The sequence below is a fragment of the Oryx dammah genome, unplaced genomic scaffold (assembly GCF_014754425.2).
Source record: "Oryx dammah isolate SB20612 unplaced genomic scaffold, SCBI_Odam_1.1 HiC_scaffold_24, whole genome shotgun sequence".
NCBI classification, from domain to species: domain Eukaryota; kingdom Metazoa; phylum Chordata; class Mammalia; order Artiodactyla; family Bovidae; genus Oryx; species Oryx dammah.
Window position 1 is genome coordinate 16,920,983 of NW_024070208.1, and position 20,253 is coordinate 16,941,235.

The 20,253-nt window shown below is 40.0% G+C and overlaps 1 protein-coding gene across 1 annotated transcript in view; it reads right to left on the minus strand.

Annotated features, from left to right (window-relative positions):
• Nucleotides 1–14,485: 14,485 nt before the first annotated feature.
• Nucleotides 14,486–20,253, minus strand: part of HTR2A (5-hydroxytryptamine receptor 2A) — a 66,240-nt gene continuing 60,472 nt past the window's right edge. Inside the window, exon 4 of the mRNA XM_040266910.1 lies at nucleotides 14,486–17,816. Within this exon, the coding sequence (XP_040122844.1) occupies nucleotides 17,017–17,816 (800 nt within the window). The 3' untranslated portion in view covers nucleotides 14,486–17,016. The remainder of the gene's footprint in view (nucleotides 17,817–20,253) is intronic.

A 20,253-nucleotide genomic window follows, 5' to 3' on the forward strand; every position in this document is an offset into this window, starting at 1 on the left:
TACTAAATCTGTTATTAAGAATTATTTTTTAATGTCCAGCACTTTAGGGCTTTAGAATTGAGGATAAAGAATTTTGGAATTCAGGTTAAAAGGTGGTGAGCCTGTTATATAATGGTTTCCTGAGGGCTTGGAACTACAGTTCTCCCATCTCTAGTTCATCCCTTTTATTAGCAAACAATTTCCACATTTTGTGCTTCTTCACCTCTGCTACCACTGCTTTCGATAAAGCCCTGGGCTGTATAGTTGCAACCATCAGAGCCTCCACTTTCAACACCACTGGGTCTCCCACTGGCGCCTGAGCAATCAGAGTTGCAAATTTGATTACCTTTTATCTCACTAATTCATCAATAGCTCCCCACTGCCCACTGGAGAGATTCCCAAAGTGAAAGTTTCCAGTTTAGGGTGTCCCTGATAGCTCAGTTGGTAAAGAATCTGCCTGCAATGAAGGAGACCCTGGTTTGATTCCTGGGTCAGGAAGATCCCTCAGAGAAGGGATAGGCTACCCACTCCATTATTCTTGGGCTTTCCTTGTGGCTCAGCTGGTAAGGAACCCACCTGCAAAGTGGGAGACCTGGGTTCAATCCCTGGGTTGGGATGATCCCCTGGAGAAGGGAAAGGCTACCCACTCCAGTATTCTGGCCTGAATTTCATAGACTGTAGAGTCCATGGGGTCACAAAGAGTCGGACACGACTGAGCCACTCTCACTTCCCTTCACTTCACTTTCTTTGGCCCAGCCCCCATCTGTACAATTCCACTCAGCTTCTGTTCTCTCCCCTTCACTCTCAGTGTGAGACTTACAGTTCACTGAACTTCCTTACTTTCCCACCTTTGGGCTCATCTAATGTTTAAGTGCCCTTCCTTGAGGTCAGCTTGGTGAATTCATCAGTACTGTTTATGATGCAGATGAAACAGGTCATCAGTGAAAGTTTCTCAGCCCTACTGAGTCAGAGTCTCTCACTCCTTTCTTCACATCACCAGCGTGGCCGATGCTATGTTAGACAGATGTTTGCGTAGCTCTGATGAAACTCTTGCGGATTTTATCTGTCTAAGCAGGCTCTGGTCTTCCTGAGGGCAGGGACCATGCCTCCATCATCTCTGCATTCTCAGCACCCACCTCAGTACGTCAGTGTGTTTTTAACAGTTAATTGAAGGAATGGATAACTGTTGTGCAGTCATACTTTCAGGTCAGTATTTTCTGGAAAGTATCTCAAGGACTAATTGTTGAAGAAACAAGTTCTTATACAAACTTTAAATTCCTGGGTCCAATCCTGCATGCATGCTAAATCGCTTCAGTAGTGGCTGACTCTTTGTGACCCAGTGATCTATAGCCCGCCAGGCTCCTCTACCCATGGGATTCTCCAGGCAAGGATACTGCAGTGGGTCGCCATGCCCTCCTCCAGGGGATCCTCCCGACTCAGGGATGGAACCTGTGTCTCTTAGGTCTCCTGCATCGGCAGGCAGGTTCTTTACCGCTAGCGCCACCTGGGAAGGCCCTATACAATGACACATGAGAAAAAAAAAAAAAAAATCACCTATTTTTCCGAATAAAAAGAAATCTGTGCCTGATTTCCCCTGTCAGAGGCTGGCGAAAGTCCACTTTTGCCACTGATGCCGGGGAACAAGTATCCTCTTACTTTAGAAGAATCCAGAGGTCATAATTCAGAAACCGCAAGATGCTCGTGTCTGCGCTGTGCAGTGAGGCCAGCTGGGAGGTTCTCTCCCCCGCCCATGTCAGCATCAGGCCTGCGGTTCTTTCATCAAGGTGCCTGGTTTTCTGTTCTCTGCCCTTCGGCGGCAGCCCGACAGAGCCCTTACTTCTTCTCGCTTGTATGAGCGCTCATCCCTTTAGTTCCCTGAGTCTCAGGGAAACCTTGGCACGGGCTGTCACCCCCAACTGCAGTTTAAAGTGTTGGCTCCCAGCCTCTCTGCATCTGATGTGACATGCCTCAGTGGATTAAACAGCCCTGTGGACCAGCCCCCTCTGGAAAGGAGCCTCAGACCTTTAGAGACAGATGCAGGTAAGAAAAGGAGATACCTTCTTTTTAAGTCCACATTGTTGAAAGAACCCCAAATTACAGGAGGTTCGTTTTTCCTTGATAACTCACCCTATTATATGAACACCAAGGGAAAACCAACAAGGGGATAGATTAGTTTGACAGGCAGTCAGACCTCATGTGGAAATTTTGCCTATGGTTTTTAAACATATTTTTATTTGGCTGCACTGGATCTTAGCTGCAGCACGTGAGATCTAAATCCCTGAGCAGGGAATCAAACCCGGGCCCCCTGCATTGGGAGCATGGAGTCTTAGCCCCTGGACCACCAGGGAAGTCCCATAGTTTGTTAGCTCTAGAGGTACCTTCAGCTTCATTTCTGTCCCTCTTTCTGTGGGATATAGTCAGGTAGGTCTTCCTAACAAGCAGTTACCTCTTTGCTCTTTAGCTGGTAATGTTCATGTCATCACATGTTCCATAATAGGCAAAATCCTGTTCAAGGCTCTGCCTCTAATTCTCACAATGTCACAAGACATTATCATCTCCATTTAACAGATGAGGCTTACAGAGGTTAAGTGATTCTTTTTTTTTTTTTTTCATTTTTCCAGTGTATTCACTGCAGAGGCAGACTTGGAAGCAATATCTATGTAACTCTCAAGCCTATGAAATTCAAGCATTTTCCTAAATCTTTTAGCATTCGATTTAAAATATAACCTTCCCTTCTTCAGCCCCTGGTGGCTCAGATGGTAAAGCGTCTGCCTGCAATGCGGGAGACCCTGGTTTGATCCCTGGGTCGGAAAGATCCCCTGGAGAAGGAAATGGCAACCCACTCCAGTATTCTTGCCTGGAAAATTCCATGGATGGAGGAGCCTGGTAGGCTACAGTCCGTGGGGTTGCAAAGAGTCAGACACAACTGAGCGACTTCACTTTCACTTTTCCCTTAATAGCCTTCCCATGCACTTTAAATCATTTCAAAATTCACTAACACAAGATTCCCAGGCTCTGTTATGTAAATTCTTATTTTTGTGAATCTGAGGAGTTCTTAATTCTCAGCCTCAAACAATTCTTGCATGGCAGGGGGAAATATTTTATTAGCTTGTTTTCACTAATGTCCTATAGTTAATTCATTTTTTCTCAGAGTTTTGGTTTATAGATAATCACATCCATGCTCTTCTCTACTCACAGGTGTAAATTTGGCATCTGGCTGAGGGCTGCAGTTCTATGTATCATTTTGTGCCTTTCCTCTCCTAGGTAATTCTTCAAAACATCAGGAGACTAGATGGTTGGAGGACTATGTCAGCCCAATGACATGAATGTTTCTAATTCAGATACTAAATGACTTTCTCCTTCCTGAGGCTTGGCAGATTTTTCCTCCTGAATTGCCTAATTTTCTTCAGATTGTAGCATGGCTATTTTAATCACAATGCACTATGATTGCTTGTTGAGGTCATCAAATCATGATTCCCAGGGCAAGTGTTGGAGAAGCATCATCGAGCTTAGTTTATCTCCTGTCCATTGTATTTCCTGAACTTCACATTTAAGCTTCTGTATATTTTTAGCAATCACTCTTTTGCAGATTGTGCCATCAAAGAAAACTTGGCTGGCTCACTTTTTGGTGACTTTCTTTAAAGTGTGAATCTTCTGTTGTTATAGATTAGGCGACAGAGGATGAGATGGTTGGATGGCATCACTGACTCAATGTACATGAGTTTGAGTAAACTCTGGGAGATGGTGAAGGACAGGGAAGCCTGGCGTGCTGCAATCCATGGGGTTGAAAAGAGTTGGACATGACTGGGTGACTAAACAACAACAACAGATTGGAAATTGAAAATAGTTGTCCTGGAAGGTAACAAAAAGTGAAGTAAGAAATGGGAGTGCTGTTTGAAAGAGACAACAACCCTTAGCAGAGTCAACAGGTTCTCTTTTTTTTCGGAGAAGGTTTTGACTAGACACAATACTGACGCTTCTTAGATCCTTGTGTGAAAACTTTTCTTCTGTCCAGGGATCCAGCAGGGAAACACTCTGTTCCATCCACCACAGCTGGTTGGATTGGGGCATCTGGCCAAACTCTGGTGAGAAGGCTATAAGAGAGGCTCAGAACAAAATCTCTGCCCTGAACAGGGAGAACCTCAACCAACCCGCTCACCTTCTCTCAGAAATCTGAACAGAGGAGTATGGAAAAGACTAAGTGATGAGTGGCAGGTGTAGAAGACAAACGCAGTCATTGTAGACCCTGAGTGAGGATGTGAAAAGGAAGGAGAAAATGGAGGAAGTCAGTGTAGGAGCTGGAGAAGCAAGAGGGGCACAGAGAGGAGCTGCCTGCGAGAGAGCAGCTGAACCCCATGGAGGTGTGGGGGGACTCAGCCCTGTGCAACCTCAGGCAGCCCTAGGTTTGGTACAGAGCTGGCTGTGCTTTTCTTTTTCGCCTTCTGCGGGGCCTCTTAGACGTCAGTGATTCCTGCTTGCTCGTTCCTGTGTGTATCCTGACCATAAACTCCTTTATTGATGGAGGAACTTGACGGAGATTTTTCAACAAATTAGCAGGTCTGACATTCATTTTAAATAGTATCTTCCCTCTTCAGGTTTTATTTGTTAGTGCAAGAAATAGAATGGATATACAAGAAAGTTATTTGGGGGCATAATTTTACTGAATGAAAGGCATAGGGTTTGTTTGTTTTCCCCTTTAAGAGGAACCTAATGCTGTATTCTGTGGGCATGAAGGTGAACCAAGAGAACAAACAACAATCCACCTATCATGACTGTATCATGTAAGACCAAGAACCATCATTTATAGAGAGAACTAATCTTGTTGACGGTAAACTGTCCTTATGGGTTAAAATTATGTTTATTCAGCAAAGTCTAATTTAACCTGTATTGTAAGTTAGGTACTTTGGGGAAAACTGTGCCTTCACAAGATTCAGTTCAGTTTAGTTCAGTTGCTCAGTCATGTCTGACTCTTTGTAACCCCATGGACTGCAGCATGCCAGGCTTCCCTGTCCATTGCCAACTCTCGGAGCTTGCTTAAAGTCTCAAGGTTAGAGTTCTGTTAAGCTTCATTTTTCAGTTTAACTTAAGCCAGGCAGACTCAGGCCTCATGGTGATGTGCTCCTCCATTTTTTTTTTAAAGTTTTTATTTTACTTTATTTTTTTGGCTGCGCTGTGTGGCATGTGAGATCTTAGTTCCTCAACCAGGGACGGAACCCATGCTCCCTGCAGTGAAAGCACAGAGCCCTAACCACTGGACAACCAGGGAATTCCCACTCTTGCATTTTTGAATTAGGGAAGAAATAGAACAAATAACTGAGAATATGAATATTGATTCAAAATCTGACTCTGTTAGTTACTATGTATGAGCTGGGGCATGTCACTTAATCTCCAGTTTCCTTACACACAAAATGCAGATGATGGTAGTATTAAGCATATAGCTTTGATCTTATGAGAATTAAATAAAATGATATATTAAAGACCTAACACAATACTTGGCTTTCAATTAGGGCTCAAATACATAGTTATGAAGTTTGTAGTCTGTGTTGCTGTTGTTGTTAATTTGCTAAGTCATGTCGAACTCTTGCAACCCCATGGACTATAGCCAGGCTCCTCTGTCCACAGGATTTCCCAGGCAAGAATCGGGAGTGAGTTGCCATTTTCTTCTCCAGGGGATCTTCCTGACTCAGGGATTGATCCCACAACTCCTGCCTAGGCAGGTGGATTCTTTATCATTGAGCCAGCATGAAAGCCCACGGTATTAGATGTAATTGCTTTTATTGTTCTTGAATGGTGTAATTCAGAGATTGGCTAACCATGGCCAATGGGGTTTGTCTGGACCACACCCTGTTTCTGTAAATACAGTCTTTCTGGAAGACTGCCTCATCCTCTCGTTTGCTTATTGTCTGTGGCTGCTTTCACATTACAACAGCAGAGTTGAACGGCTATGACAGTTTATATGGCCTACACAATCTAAAATATATGCTATTTGAAAAGAAGAAAGCGAAAAGCAAAGGAGAAAAGGAAAGATATAAGCATCTGAATGCAGAGTTCCAAAGAATAGCAAGGAGAGATAAGAAAGCCTTCCTCAGTGATCAATGCAAAGAAATAGAAGAAAACAACAGAATGGGAAAGACTAGAGATCTCTTCAAGAAAATTCAAGATACCAAGGGAACATTTCATGCAAAGATGGGCTCAATAAAGGACAGAAATGGTATGGACCTAACAGAAGCAGAAAATATTAAGAAGAGGTGGCAAGAATACCCAGAAGAACTATACAAAAAAGATCTTCATGACCGAGATAATCACGATGGTGTGATCACTTACCTAGAGCCAGACTTCCTGGAATGTGAAGTCAAGTGGGCTTAGAAAGCATCACTACAAGCAAAGCTAGTGGAGGTGATAGAATTCCAGTGAAGCTATTTCAAATCCTGGAAGATGATGCTGTGAAAGTGCTACACTCAGTATGCCAGCAAATTTGGAAAACTCAGCAGTGGCCACAGGACTGGGAAAGGTCAGTTTTCATTCCAGTTTCAAAGAAAGGCAATGCCAAAGAATGCTCAAACTACCACACAATTGCACTCATCTCACACGCTAGTAAAGTAATGCTCAAAATTCTCCAAGCCAGGCTTCAGCAATATGTGAAGCATGAACTTCCAGATGTTCAAGCTGGTTTTAGAAAAGGCAGAGGAACCAGAGATCAAATTGCCAACATCTGCTGGATCCTCGAAAAAGCAAGAGAGTTCCAGAAGAACACCTATTTCTGCTTTATTGACTATGCCAAAGCCTTTGACTGTGTGGATCACAATAAACTGTGGAAAATTCTGAAAGAGATGGGAATACCAGACCACCTGACCTGCCTCTTGAGAAACCTATATGATGGTCAGGAAGCAACAGTTAGAACTGGACATGGAACAACAGACTGGTTCCAAATAGAAAAAGAAGTATGTTGAAGCTGTATATTGTCACCCTGCTCATTTAACTTCTATGCAGAGTACATCATGAGAAATGCTGGACTAGAAGAAATACAAGCTGGAATCAAGATTGCCAGGAGAAATATCAATAACCTCAGATATGCAGATGACACCACCTTTATGGCAGAAAGTGAAGAGGAACTAAAAAGCCTCTTGATGGAAGTGAAAGAGGAGAGTCAAAAAGTTGGCTTAAGGCTCAACATTCAGAAAACGAAGATCATGGCATCTGGTCCCATCACTTCATGGGGAAATAGATGGGGAAACAGTGGAAACAGTGTCAGACTTTATTTTTGGGGGCTCCAAAATCACTGCAGATGGTGACTGCAGCCATGAAATTAAAAGATGCTTACTCCTTGGAAGGAAAGTTATGACCAACCTAGATAGCATATTCAAAAGCAGAGACATTACTTTGCCAACAAAGGTCTGTCTAGTCAAGGCTATGGTTTTTCCGGTGGTCATGTATGGATGTGAGAGTTGGATTGTGAAGAAAGCTGAGCACCGAAGAATTGATGCTTTTGAACTGTGGTGTTGGAGAAGACTCTTGCGAGTCCTTTGAACTGCAAGGAGATCCAACCAGTCCATTCTGAAGGAGATCAGCCCCGGGTGTTCTTTGGAAGGACTGATGCTGAGGCTGAAGCTCCAGTACTTTGGCCACCTCATGTGAAGAGTTGACTCATTGGAAAAGACTCTGATGCTGGGAGGGATTGGGGGCAGGAGGAGAAGGGGACGACACAGGATGAGATGGCTGGATGGCATCACCGACTCGATGTACATGAGTTTGGGTGAACTCTGGGAGTTGGTGATGGACAGGGAGGCCTGGTGTGCTGCAATTCATGGGGTCGCAAAGACTGAGCGACTGAACTGAACTGACTGACTGACTCTTTACTGAAAATATTTTCTGATCTTCGGCATAGTAGAAACAGGAAACAGTACAAACTTAAGTCATACAGATCTGCTCTTGAATTCTGCTCCTTAGTTTGGTGAAATTGAGCTAATTTCCCTCTCAGATTCAGTTTCCTCATTGTTTATGATGAGATAAATAGATGGTTGTCAGAATGTAAATAAGTATTTACATCTGTATCTTCTTTCTGCTTTTCTCACCTATAGTAAGGAAGGTTGGGTGAAAGTTCTGGGTTTAATTTCATTGTTTTTCCCCAAATGTCAAACATTGCTAATTTATCATTTATAGACACACCTACCTATCTACCTATAAGTGGGTAGTTGTACTTTATCTGAATTCTTAGAACCAAGTATGACTGGTCAAAGCCATGAGCAAGAGAAGCTGTTACTAAATTTAAATAAAAAGTACTCTTCTCTTTTTTTTTCTTTTTTTTTTAATTTTATTTTTTTACCTTGATTACATGAACATTTTTATTTATTTTTTTCTTTCTTTCTTTTTTATTTTACTTTACAATTCTGTATTGGTTTTGCCATACATTGACATGAATCCACCATGGGTGGGGAAAATAGTTTGTCTTTCAAAGTCATTAAAACAAATTTCTTAAAGAAAATTAGATAAGTACACCCATAGCTTCAATATTTTATTTATATACTTAATATAAATTGAAGTAACTTGCTATTTGCATCACGATTATGATTTGAACTCCTTTTGAGTGGTCTTAATGGGGTTCTGGACTCGGTCTGATGTATCTGGTGAATGGGCAGAGGACCAACTGTGAATAATAGCTTCCACTTTCTACTTCAGACAATTGCAGGGATGAATTAACCATAGTTGAGTCCTCTGGTGATTATACTTGAAGGCTAAGTATAACATATATTTTCATGCAAATCACTCTTCTTTCTCTTCGGTCTTGAAAATGTTTAGTTTTCCTAAATGTGTCATACTCAAATAATTCATGAATAACTATTTTCTGTTTTCCTGCTAATTTAGAAAAAAAAAAACACCATCATCTCATTTTTAGAAATTAAATACTTGTAGATATGTCTCATTTTAGAGGTCAAAGAGGCAAATTCAAAGTATTAAATGTGTGCATGCTGAGCAAATTAGTTTTAATTTTTATCATTGTTTTAAATTTTGTTCCTTTTATTTAAAAAGAAATTCTTCTTCATTTGCTTTTCTATGTTGACTCGATTCCCATTTTTGGGATAGTCTTTTTTTTATATACTCTATTGTGAACCATGAATCTTCTAATGTAGATTTTAGTAGTGGAAACTGCAGATGGTGATATTGAACATTTTATCTGATTTTAATTTTTTCCCCTTTAAAACTAATTTCCAAATGCTGTTCTTCACACTTTTGCCAATGGTGGTGGCATTGCTTCAGGGGACCTCTGTCAAATGCAGTCTCACGAGAGGCATCCCTGGGTAGCTGTGTGAAGTTATCCACATGTTATTTAGGCCAATTTTTGACAAAGTAAGTTCCACAAAATCAACATAAATTTTATAAAGAAGACAGGATAATTCCTCTTGAAACATCTTATTTCTATTATTTTTTTAAAAAGGAATTCCATTCCTAGTCTTATGCTTAGTGATGCCTTAGTTATACTTAGGTATAACATGCACATAGTAGACCTCACTAATAAACCTGTTGAGAGAGTAAGTGAGGTTGCAACACTGGTATCTGAACTTGATTTAAGTATATATTTAGTGGTATGACCAAATAAGGCACATAGTCCATAAATCAATGGACCCTTCTTAGATCTATTGTTCATATAAGGAGAAAAGTAGAGATTAGGAGGCCTGAATCCCATAGCTGACTTGGATGCTACTAGGGCAGGTGACCTTGGATAATTTATTTAAATTTTCTGACTCTTCATCACCACTTCTGCTAATAAATAGCCTGAACTGCATGGTGTCTAGGCTCCTCTAGCTCTTAAATATATTGACTGTGTTACTTTCTGTTCTTTCCATTTCAATACTTTAGATTGATCACTTAGGCTAAATAAATAGAACTCATACAAAAAAATTGGGCTGAACAAATAGAACTTATACAAAGAATTTCTCTTTTACATATCCATTCTGTAGAGTGCTTTTTTTTTCAGGTCTTCTAAGCTCCTGTAGGAATGATAATGACTGTCCATAAATGTCTTGGCAGAGTAGAAAAGAATTATCTGCAGCGTGGTTCTGAGATCGATTCTGTATGAAACATGCATGCTGGTTGGAGGGTCTCAGGAATAAATTTAGATGTGATCATGTAGTATGAAGATATCTTTATTTAAAAATTGTTATTGACTATAATATACCATTTTCTATTGAGGAAGCAGAATGATTTTTGAAAGTGAAAGTTGCTCAGTCATATCTGACTCTTTGCAACCCCATGGACTATATAGTCCAAGGAATACTCCAGGCCAGAATACTAGAGTGGGTAGCCTTTCCCTTATCCAGGGGATCTTCCCAACCCAGGGCTCGAACCCAGGTCTCCCACTTTATAGGCGGATTCTTTACCAGCTGAGCCACCAGGGAAGCGGACCATGATTAATTACCAGCTGAATAAAATACTTGGGTAAGATCTTGACCAGGTGTCTTTGGCTCACCTTTGATCTCAGTTGCCTGCATTGCAGAGTTCCAAGTTGTCTCCTACTGCTGGTGGAACTGGGTCCTAATTGTCTATGGTTTCCTTGATGCCATACCCTTCATTAGACTTTTACATCTTCCTTCTTTCTGTTTCCTGGCATCGTTTCCCACACACACAACTTGCACCCCAGTCCTTGTCTCAGCTCTGCACTTGGGTCACCTCAACTAAGACAAGATCATCTGAATAATAGCATATTATTGCCTTTCAATATCTGAAATCAGTGTAAGATGGGAAGTACAAATCGTACTCTTCTCTAGAAGCCAGAATAAGCACATTTTTAAGACCTCATAATCTTAATTATAAATAAAAACTTAAATGACCTTGGATCATTTTCAACAAAAATCCAGCTTTTAAAAAAGAGAGCTTTCTTTGCATTGTGCATTCTACATCTGTTTGGCCTTTGAAATTTCAACCCTTCAAGGACTTGAATAGTGGGAACATTTGTTTTTAAGGGAGCCTGGGGGCTGTTTAAAAGAGCAACTTGATGCCTTGAAACAGATAGTAACTACTAAAGAGGGGCTGACTTTGAGAAAAATGCCAGAGCAGAAATCCTTCCTATTGATATCAGACTCTTGGTCTCATATCTTAGAAACGCCTGAAATCATTGACAACTTGATTTTTCTCAGAAGATCCCCATATAAAAGTTAAGGCTGTCTTTTATTTGAAATTAATCTAAAGAATTTAAGAAAATGTGTGAATTGTGGGTTCCAGGATATTCCTTGCACAGGAAGTTATGCCTTGGTTCATCAAAGCCTTGACTGGACTCCCTAGCACTCAGAGAAGCATAGCCTTAGACTCTGCAAAGATCAATGATTCCAAGTATTCATTATACACTTGAGGGAAAAGAGGCTTCAGCTAAGACCAAGGTCAGACACTAGCAGCAGATGTAGGTTTTCTGTCTCAGTCTTCTGCTCCAGTGGAATCACAGCAAATCCTGAGGCTCCAACTGGATGTGAAAACTCCCAATAACATTGTTGGCTCAGGTGACCATCTGGTGTTAAATATCAAAAACAAATGACAGAACCAAGACTAATGGGAATGCCACTATGGGAAAATGGGGAAGCTATTTGTTTCTGCAAACTGCCTGCAAAATGATAAAATTTACCATTTAAAAAATGACAAAAATTAACAAAGAAGTTCTGTTCTACTGCATATTTGCTGTGAGAAAAGGAGTCTTTCCTGCCATGTCAATAAGCAAGGGTGTCATCCTCATCTGTGATTGCAGCCTTCCACCGTGTGCTGGTGAGCCCTGAGGAAACTCCGGAAGGAAAGAATACAAGCCATCTAGCAGCCATCAGACTGAAGCCACTCCCTATGTTGAGCCCTGAGCAAATTTCAGCCGTGAAAACACAGGATACTGGCCCCCAGATAGCTGAGGTGTGTACCAAAGGAAGGATTTCAGTAAGCCCAGACTCTTGCATCTTCCAGTACATAGAAAAGCGCTAAATTCCTTAACTCGACATATCTGCTTTCTTTATTTAACAGTAATTTTTTGATGTTCCTGGTTACCTACCCTTTGTTGCAAAACTCCTCTACATCCTAACTCTTCCCCTCACCTCCTTGGAGCAGTTTCTCACGTCTGTCTGAAATGTCATACCCTGGGCTGCAGTCCTCATTTTGCCTCAAGTAAAACTTAACATACAACTCTCACATTGTGTCAATTGTTTTCAACAACTGGGGAAAATAGCCATTAAGAGAAAGCTTAGTAATATTACACTGTCCTCAGTTTAGAATGACATCGTTAAAGTCACAGATGTTTCTTTCAAAATCACCATTGTTACTGTGGATTAAAGCTCAGCATTAAGTTATAAAACTTTATATAAGTTATGAAGTGTCTAAAGGCACCTGTTTTTCCGTGGATCATTTGAGTGATACCGGGAGGATGTTTCTTGCCCTCAGATTTCTTCCTGCCTCGTCTTTCTGGTGTTTAAAATTGTTGCCTTTGGTTTATCCTCAGGGTGGGCAGCTGGAGGGATCTGTGAGACAGTGAGTTATCAGCTTGAGTTGCTTATTTGTTGTTGTTTAGCTGCTCAGTCATGTCTGACTCTTTGCAACCCCATGGACTGTAGGGATCAAACCCGCATCTCCTGCACTGGCAGGTGGATTCCTTAACCACCGAGCCACCTGCGAAGCCCGAATTACTTGTTAGTATTATTTACTAGCGCTCCAGAAAAGAGGAGAAACTAGAGGGAATGGTGCATAACATAAATTAAGTTTTGATGTAAATAGAAGAAAACCGGTGAAGGGAATTCTCCACTGTGGTAAGAACAAAACAGAAACAAATCGTTGTCAAAAAATGAGAAGCATTCAGAGAAAGGCTAGTAGAAGCTGTTGAATAATAATGTTGCTTGGCCCCTAGTTTTGTCTAGAATTTGCTCTGTTGGCTAATAATGTATAGAGGCTTTTTTTTCTTTTTAATAACAACACATCTACAACGTTTATATAGTGTTTCATAGGTTATCAAGCAGAGCCATAGCCATGACCTCATTTAAGCAATGTGGTTAGTTAGCCAAGACAAGTACTAGTAGTTCCATTTTAGAGACAATGAAATCGAGGCACAGGGAATGACCTGTCCAGGTTCAAATAATCAGTGCATAGAGAGCTGAGATGGGAACTCGCATCTTTTGGTTCTAAGTCCAGTGTTCCTTCTCCTACACCAAATGGAGCAGGGACAGATTTTCTGCTTCAGGGTCAGATGACCCAGGCTTGCACTCATCACTTTTGTTGCCAACTGTGTGACCTCAAGGCATGTTACTAACCTCTCTGAATCTCAGTTTCTCCATCTGTGAAAAAGACGGAATAATAATACATACCTGTAGGCTTGTGATGATTCCATCAGGTGAAGCAAGCAAAGCCAAACAACTTACTGCCTGGCACAAGACAGGTTCTCAATACATGGAGCTGGAAATACCTGGAAAAGTTCCTTGTTATCCCTATTTCCGTTTCCCTTACATTCAGAGGTGAAATGATGAATCAGAGCAACTTTCCTGTTTCTTCAATGATATTCCATCTCTACTTTAAATAATTCTTGAAACTAGCTTGTGTGAAAATGTGTGTGTGTGTGTGTATGTACCGATGAGTGTCTTTGGGTACACCTGTATATGTGTACTCACAGGCAGGTGTACCCACAGGTGGGACCAGATATGGTGATGAAACATGGAGCATTTGTCTGCTACAGATAATTAGAAACTGGACTGTCACCATAAATCTAACTCAACCGGGAGGGTCCTAGCTCTTGTGACTGAGCTCCAGAGGCACAGGCTTTGTACTCTCAAAATACCTGGATGGTACCTGGAGCTCCCAGCCTGATCACTTGGGAGATTTCAGGCAACTCTTTAGCAGATACAACGATAGACTCACAAAACTGCCTTTATTTTTGAGTATACTTTATTTACAATTATTTATTCTTTCTCAAAATCGATTTAGCCTTGATTAAAATCATAACATAAAATAATCTTCACTCTATGTGTTCCATATGGCACAGAATAATTTAGCACTTTATAAATATGTTTCACTGATGCACAAGTGGAGAAAGCACCGTTTGCAAAAGCAGTAACAATAACTTAGTTCAATTTTTCTATGGTAGCACTTTAAAAAATGACCATGAGATGGTGCTGTGCCCAAGTAGATTAAGCATGTTTTAAACAGGTTTCTCTAACTATGACACTTAATTCTTTTCTTTAAATGTGGAACAATCTACCATTCAACTTACAGTAAAATAAGATTGGTTACTCTACTTTAATATTGACTAGGAATGAGTCTTTTAATCACAGATCCATAAATAAGTCAAGGACTGTTTCACTGGAGTAAGAGGTATGTTAAAAAGCCTTAGTGGGAATTGTCTGGTGGTCCAATGGTTAGGATTCCTGTGCTTTCGCTGCCAAGGGCGTGGGTCCAATTTCTATTCTGGGAGCTAAGATCCTGCAAGCTGTGTGATGGGGCCAAAAACAAAACAAAACAAAAACACCCACAAAACTTAGTAATCTGAAAGTCCCCAGACTTAACAAAGAACCCCAAATTACCATTTTATTTAGGATCAATCAAGTATGTAAAAGGAACATTGCTTTCATCACCCTCATAGAATTGTGTTAGTCTTCCCACAAAATTAGGTCAACTTCCAGTTTATTTAAAGAGCTGACACCTCTGTTACATTTTAATCTGCTTTGACAGCAATGGAAGATCATAGAAACGTTAGAACATGAAATTCACATTTAAATTGACATCATACAAACATGCACACATGTGTATATACTAAATGTTTTCAGTAATGACTCTTGCTTTCCTCCATATAAATATATAAATATTGAATAAAGTGCATGGGAACATGTCTGTACAAGTATACAGATACATGTTTGTCTATATACACTTGAAGAGATAATTATGGAGAGAAAAACAGACACATTTGTAGTATATATGTAGTCAAAAGACATACCAGGCAGTATTTATGTTCATTCTGACCAAGATTGAGTATATGGGTGTAGAATCTGTAGTCTTTACTATATAATAAGATGTGCAGAGTTATAAACTAAGGCAAAATACATTAGAGCAGAGACTTTTTAACCTTTGTATCAGTTAGTATGGTATAATCATTAAAATAGTTCAGTTCAAATGGAGCCTAGATATTAGCAGCTTACCATAAATTCTGGCTTTGAAAAAGACACCTTTCAATGTACTTAAAAGGACATAATTATTAATAGGACAGCCCTAAATGCATTTCCAAATTACACAATGGTATTTCCCACATTCTTTAGGTTTCAAATAGAGTTTTTCTGCAAATGTCATAGAGCAGAGAACTATTTTTGACTCATACAGAGGTTTCAGTATTGTAATAACATATCTAACATCTGTTCCAATAAGAAAGTACAGTTTAACTTAGAGTAATGTAACATCAAGGTGAATTAACTGCTGTTCATCTCTGTCTCTTAAGCAAACTTTCCTACAAAATATTACGTTACCACTTTTTTAGGGGCAGAGAGTCCAGCATCAGTGAGTAATAAATGAGCTTGTATTTAGGAAAGTGGAACAAAAATTTCGCTCAGTATTTGGTAGTCAGAGTTGGGGTCAAGGTTGAAGTGCATATTCCTAAATTAATTTGCAGATTTTGACCTTCAGTGGTATTTTCTCCCTCATTTGGTGGGTATTCATGGGAAAACGGTCAGGAAACTGACAAGATGATCCTCAGAGTGGAAACAAACCTGTTTCTGAGCCAGATGAGAAGGAAATAAATTGAACTGGTTCTCTAAATGTCTGTTAATTACTATTTTTGATAAGAACCATTGTAATTAGGTTATTTTTCTTTAAAGGCAAAGATCTTGTTTTAATTATTTTTTAACTTTATACCTAGGGCATTTTTTTCACACGTAGTGTACCCTCAATCACCCATTGTGAATCCAAAACTGAGCAGTTTTAGTAAATACCATACATTGATCTGAAAGCATTGATTTACCTAATGGATGCCAACAGGAGGATCACTGCATTTTACAGAGTTGTCCCAAGACTCCATGGTCTGGCATGCTGCAGTCCATGGAGTCACAAAGAGTCAGACAGGACTGGGCAACTGAACAAGACTCTACTGCAGTCAGTAGCCCAAAAACCTGAGTTTGTTCCTCAGTCCTGACAGTTACATCAATACTGCTTCACTGCTCAGAGGAGCGCATGCACAAGGCAATCATTAAAGGGCAAGAAACCAAACACTCCTACTGTGCTGTTTAGGAGAAGCAATTTCTAGAAATGTATCTGTAATGTTTGATTATCCTTTTGATAGGTTTACCTAGTAGAGCAAACACTAAACCACACCACATTGGAAATTCAGAATAAAGCCCAAGTAGTAGAAGAGAAAGCAGCAATAGTCACTAAATAACATTTAAAATCTTGTTCACTTCTGAGAAGAATTAACTTGAAGTGCAGCAAATGCCAGCAGCTCTGTGAATATTTCAAAATGGCATCTATGAAAAAGCAGGAATGAAAAAGTTGTCAAGTGTTTCTTTTAAGTATCATAGCAATACAGATTTCATAACACTGTCCTTAGTGTCTTTCTGTTGTTGTCATTCAAAATATGTATCATGGCAAGTTTTACGGAGAATTTTTCTTTATGTAAGAGGCCATTATATGTAACCAATATTTCACTGTTTAGAGCTATTTTTATTTACAGCAAAAGGTACCCAACTCATGCCATCAATTGACAAAATAGCAGCGAGGTTTCCACTTGAAAATAGAAGATAATTTAGATTTATTTATGGCCTCATTGTAATTATACAATAAAAGCTAATTACTTTAAAGACACATCATTTACAATGTTAAAAATAATATCCTAAAGCTCACAGCTGAAATGCTGTCAGAATATTTTTGAAGTGCACGTTTTGTGGCATTGAACCCTGCTTTTCATTGACAGAATAAAATGAGGCATATAGATATTACAGTTGGTTCCGCTAGACTGGCCTAATTTTCTCCAGTCTCGCAGTGTTTTTCCCCTCCCAGAGAGGGAAAACGGACTCCGTGTTGCCCTCCACGGTTGCTAAGGCAACCAGCCCATCAGACACAGCTAACCTTTTCGTTCACTGTGTTGCTACTGTCTGCAGGGGCATCTTCAGAATGCTCTTTTCCTAGAGCAACCATAGTGCAGTCATTATCTGTCGTCTTGCCATCTTTCTTCGAATTCTTTTTCGGTCCCATTTGGAGTTGACTGGACTTGTAGGCCAAGGCCGGGATAGTGTTCACTAAAATTAACTGCAATGGTTTTTTATTTTCCTTGTACTGACACTGAATATACCTGGAAAAGGCCGACCTATAGGTCTTATTGAACAGTGTATACACCAGTGGGTTGACTGCTGAGGAGAGGTAACCGATCCAAACGAACACGTTGAGCAGGGCTTCGATGACATCCCTGTTGCAGGACTCTTTGCAGATGACAGCCATTATGTTGGTGATGAAGAAGGGGCACCACATCACCACAAACAGGAAGAAGACGATGCCCAGCACCTTGCAAGCCTTCTGCTCGTTGCTGATGGACTGCATAGTTCTCCTGCCGTGGGAGCACGGCTCCCTGTGGATGGACCGCTGGAAGAGCTTTTCCGAAGACAGGGAGCTCTGAGGCAGGAAGCTGAAAGAAGCTAATTTGGTCCGTGTTCCAGGATCACTCACACACAAAGTGGCTTCTTTCTGGAGCGACTTGATGGTGAGAAAGTAGGTGATCACCATGATGGTTAAGGGAATGAAAAAGGCCACGAAAGAGCCAATCAGGACAAAGTTCTCATCCGCCAGTAAGCAACTCCCTTTCTTAAAGACTTTGGAATCGTCCTGGAGCCCAAAGACTGGTATTGGCATGGATATACCTGGAGATGGACGGAAAATGAGCCACGATTTATTAAGGAAGTGAGTATATGAAGGCAAGAGCATTACTGCATAATGGTGGCTGTCAGAACAATTTTATATCAGCGTTGTTTAAAAGCTTAACATATACTTTCAAGAGAATTAAAATTCCCCTGGACTTACTTATCTGTTTCATTAAGTATACATTATATAATTCCTTATATTTATATTGTCCTACATAGACAATCCTTTACTTATAAAGAAATAGCAGTAAATTAACTTTTCTTATACTATGTTTTTCTGATTATAACATTATACTTATTGATTGAAGAAGAAACAGACTGAGACAAAGATATTAACTGAAGAAGAAACAGACTAAGAAAAAAAAAAGATACACATACACACACCGTGCACACACATTTAAAAACAAATTCAGATTCTATTTCATGTACAATTCTATAACTCTGTTTTTTACTTTATGCATCACGAGCATGATTTATACAAATAACTTCATAAAATTAAAAACTTAATGTATTTCTTTCCAGAAAATTAGGAAAACGAAAAAAAAAAAGTAACAAGGTATGAATAATAACATGTATTCTTGCCAGTCAGGGGCACCCATAATCTGCTTTTTCCATAGTTTTAGTTTTCCATTTACACACATATGTAAATATATATATATATATATATATATATATATATATATATATATAGCAGGCAATATTTTATGTATAGCTTTAAATCTCATTTAATGTTAAATCATAAAACTGCATCTATTTTTAATGATTTTTGAAAAATATGATTTTCTAATGTGAATTTAAAGTAACTTTAACCTGTTTTGATTCTTTTTTTAAAAAAAGATTTTTATTATGGAAAACTTCTGACATATACAAACACCACAACACAAAATCCAGCACAATGAGCCTATCACCCAGTTTCAACAATGATCAGTTGGAGGCCAATCTTGTTTCACCCATATCCCCACCTGCTGCAACCCTCCCATGTTATTTTGAAACAAATCCAAGACACCCTATCATTCAATCTGTAAATATTTTAGTGTGTGTTTATAAAGCCATGCACTCTTAAAAATCCTGATATTATCATGATACCATTCCCATTCCTACATAGAAATTTAATATTTTTCTAATATTATTAAATACAGAGTTGGTATCCACATTCCTAATGTCCCATAAAAGTTATTATATATTTTTTATAATAATTTTGTAAGTAAAGCATTCAGAAGGGTGGATTACAAACAAATTAGCAGCCACAGGCTTTTCTTATTGACACATATAAGTTTTGGGGATAGGATGAGCCAAATATATGGGAATTTGAGTCCACGGTCAAGTTGCCTTTTCACTCAAATTTGGGGAACTTTTAGAGTTGTTAGGCTCAGGCAGAGGAAGTTGCAGAGGGAATAAAGGCAACAGTTGGCCTCTAATCATGCTAGTTTCTCTTCCATGATGTCACGGCCAGGTGGCCACCACCATCACTGTTCAGTTTTGGGGAAGTGGGAATGTCTTCCTTTACTGGTCTGGGAATGGTCAGGCCAGGAAATCATGTGTTTGTCATCAAGGAAGAATCAGGATGATGCAGAAAGAATCAAATATTCTTTTTTTCTAGTTGCTTTATTTTTGGCTGTGCCGCATCTTCGTTGCTCTGCGTGGGCTGTCTCTAGTTGCAGCGAGTGGGGGCTAATGTCTGTCATGGTGCACAGGCTTCTCATTTCAGGGCTCCCCTTATTGTGGAGCACAGGCTCTAGGTGAGTGGGCTGTAGTGGTTGCGGCTCATGGACCCTGGAGCGCCAGCTCGGTAGTTGTGGTGCATGGGCTTACTTGCTCTGCATATGTGGAATCTTCCCGGACCAGGGATGGAGCCCGTGTCACTGGCTTTGGCAGGCAAATTCCCATCTACTGCTCCACCAGGGAAGTCCTCAAATGCTCTTTATAACTTAGTTTAAGGTTGCTTCCTTCGTGAAGGGTAGAAACCACAGCAGCACCCCGGAGAAAGTCAGCAAAAAGTTTCTATCTCCTGCCCATGTTTTCAGCTCCTTCAGAACTGTATAACAGGGGGTGCCCTGGTCCTTGCTGCTGACCACCATTTAGAGTCTAATAAGTTAAAAGACGCTTACTCCTTGGAAGGAAAGTTATGACCAACCTAGACAGCATATTAAAAAGCAGAGACATTACTTTGTCAACAAACAAATTAGCAGCCATGGGCTTTTCTTATTGACACATATAAGATTTGGGGACAGAATGAGCCAAATATATGGGAATTTGAGTCCATGGTCAAGTTGCCTTTTCACTCAAATTTGGGGAACTTTTAGAGTTGTTAGGCTCAGGCAGAGGAAGGCGCAGAGGGAATAAAGGCAACAGTTGGCCTCTAATCCAACTAGGTCCATCTAGTCAAGGCTATGGTTTTTCCAGTAGTCATGTATGGATGTGAGAGTTGGACTATAAA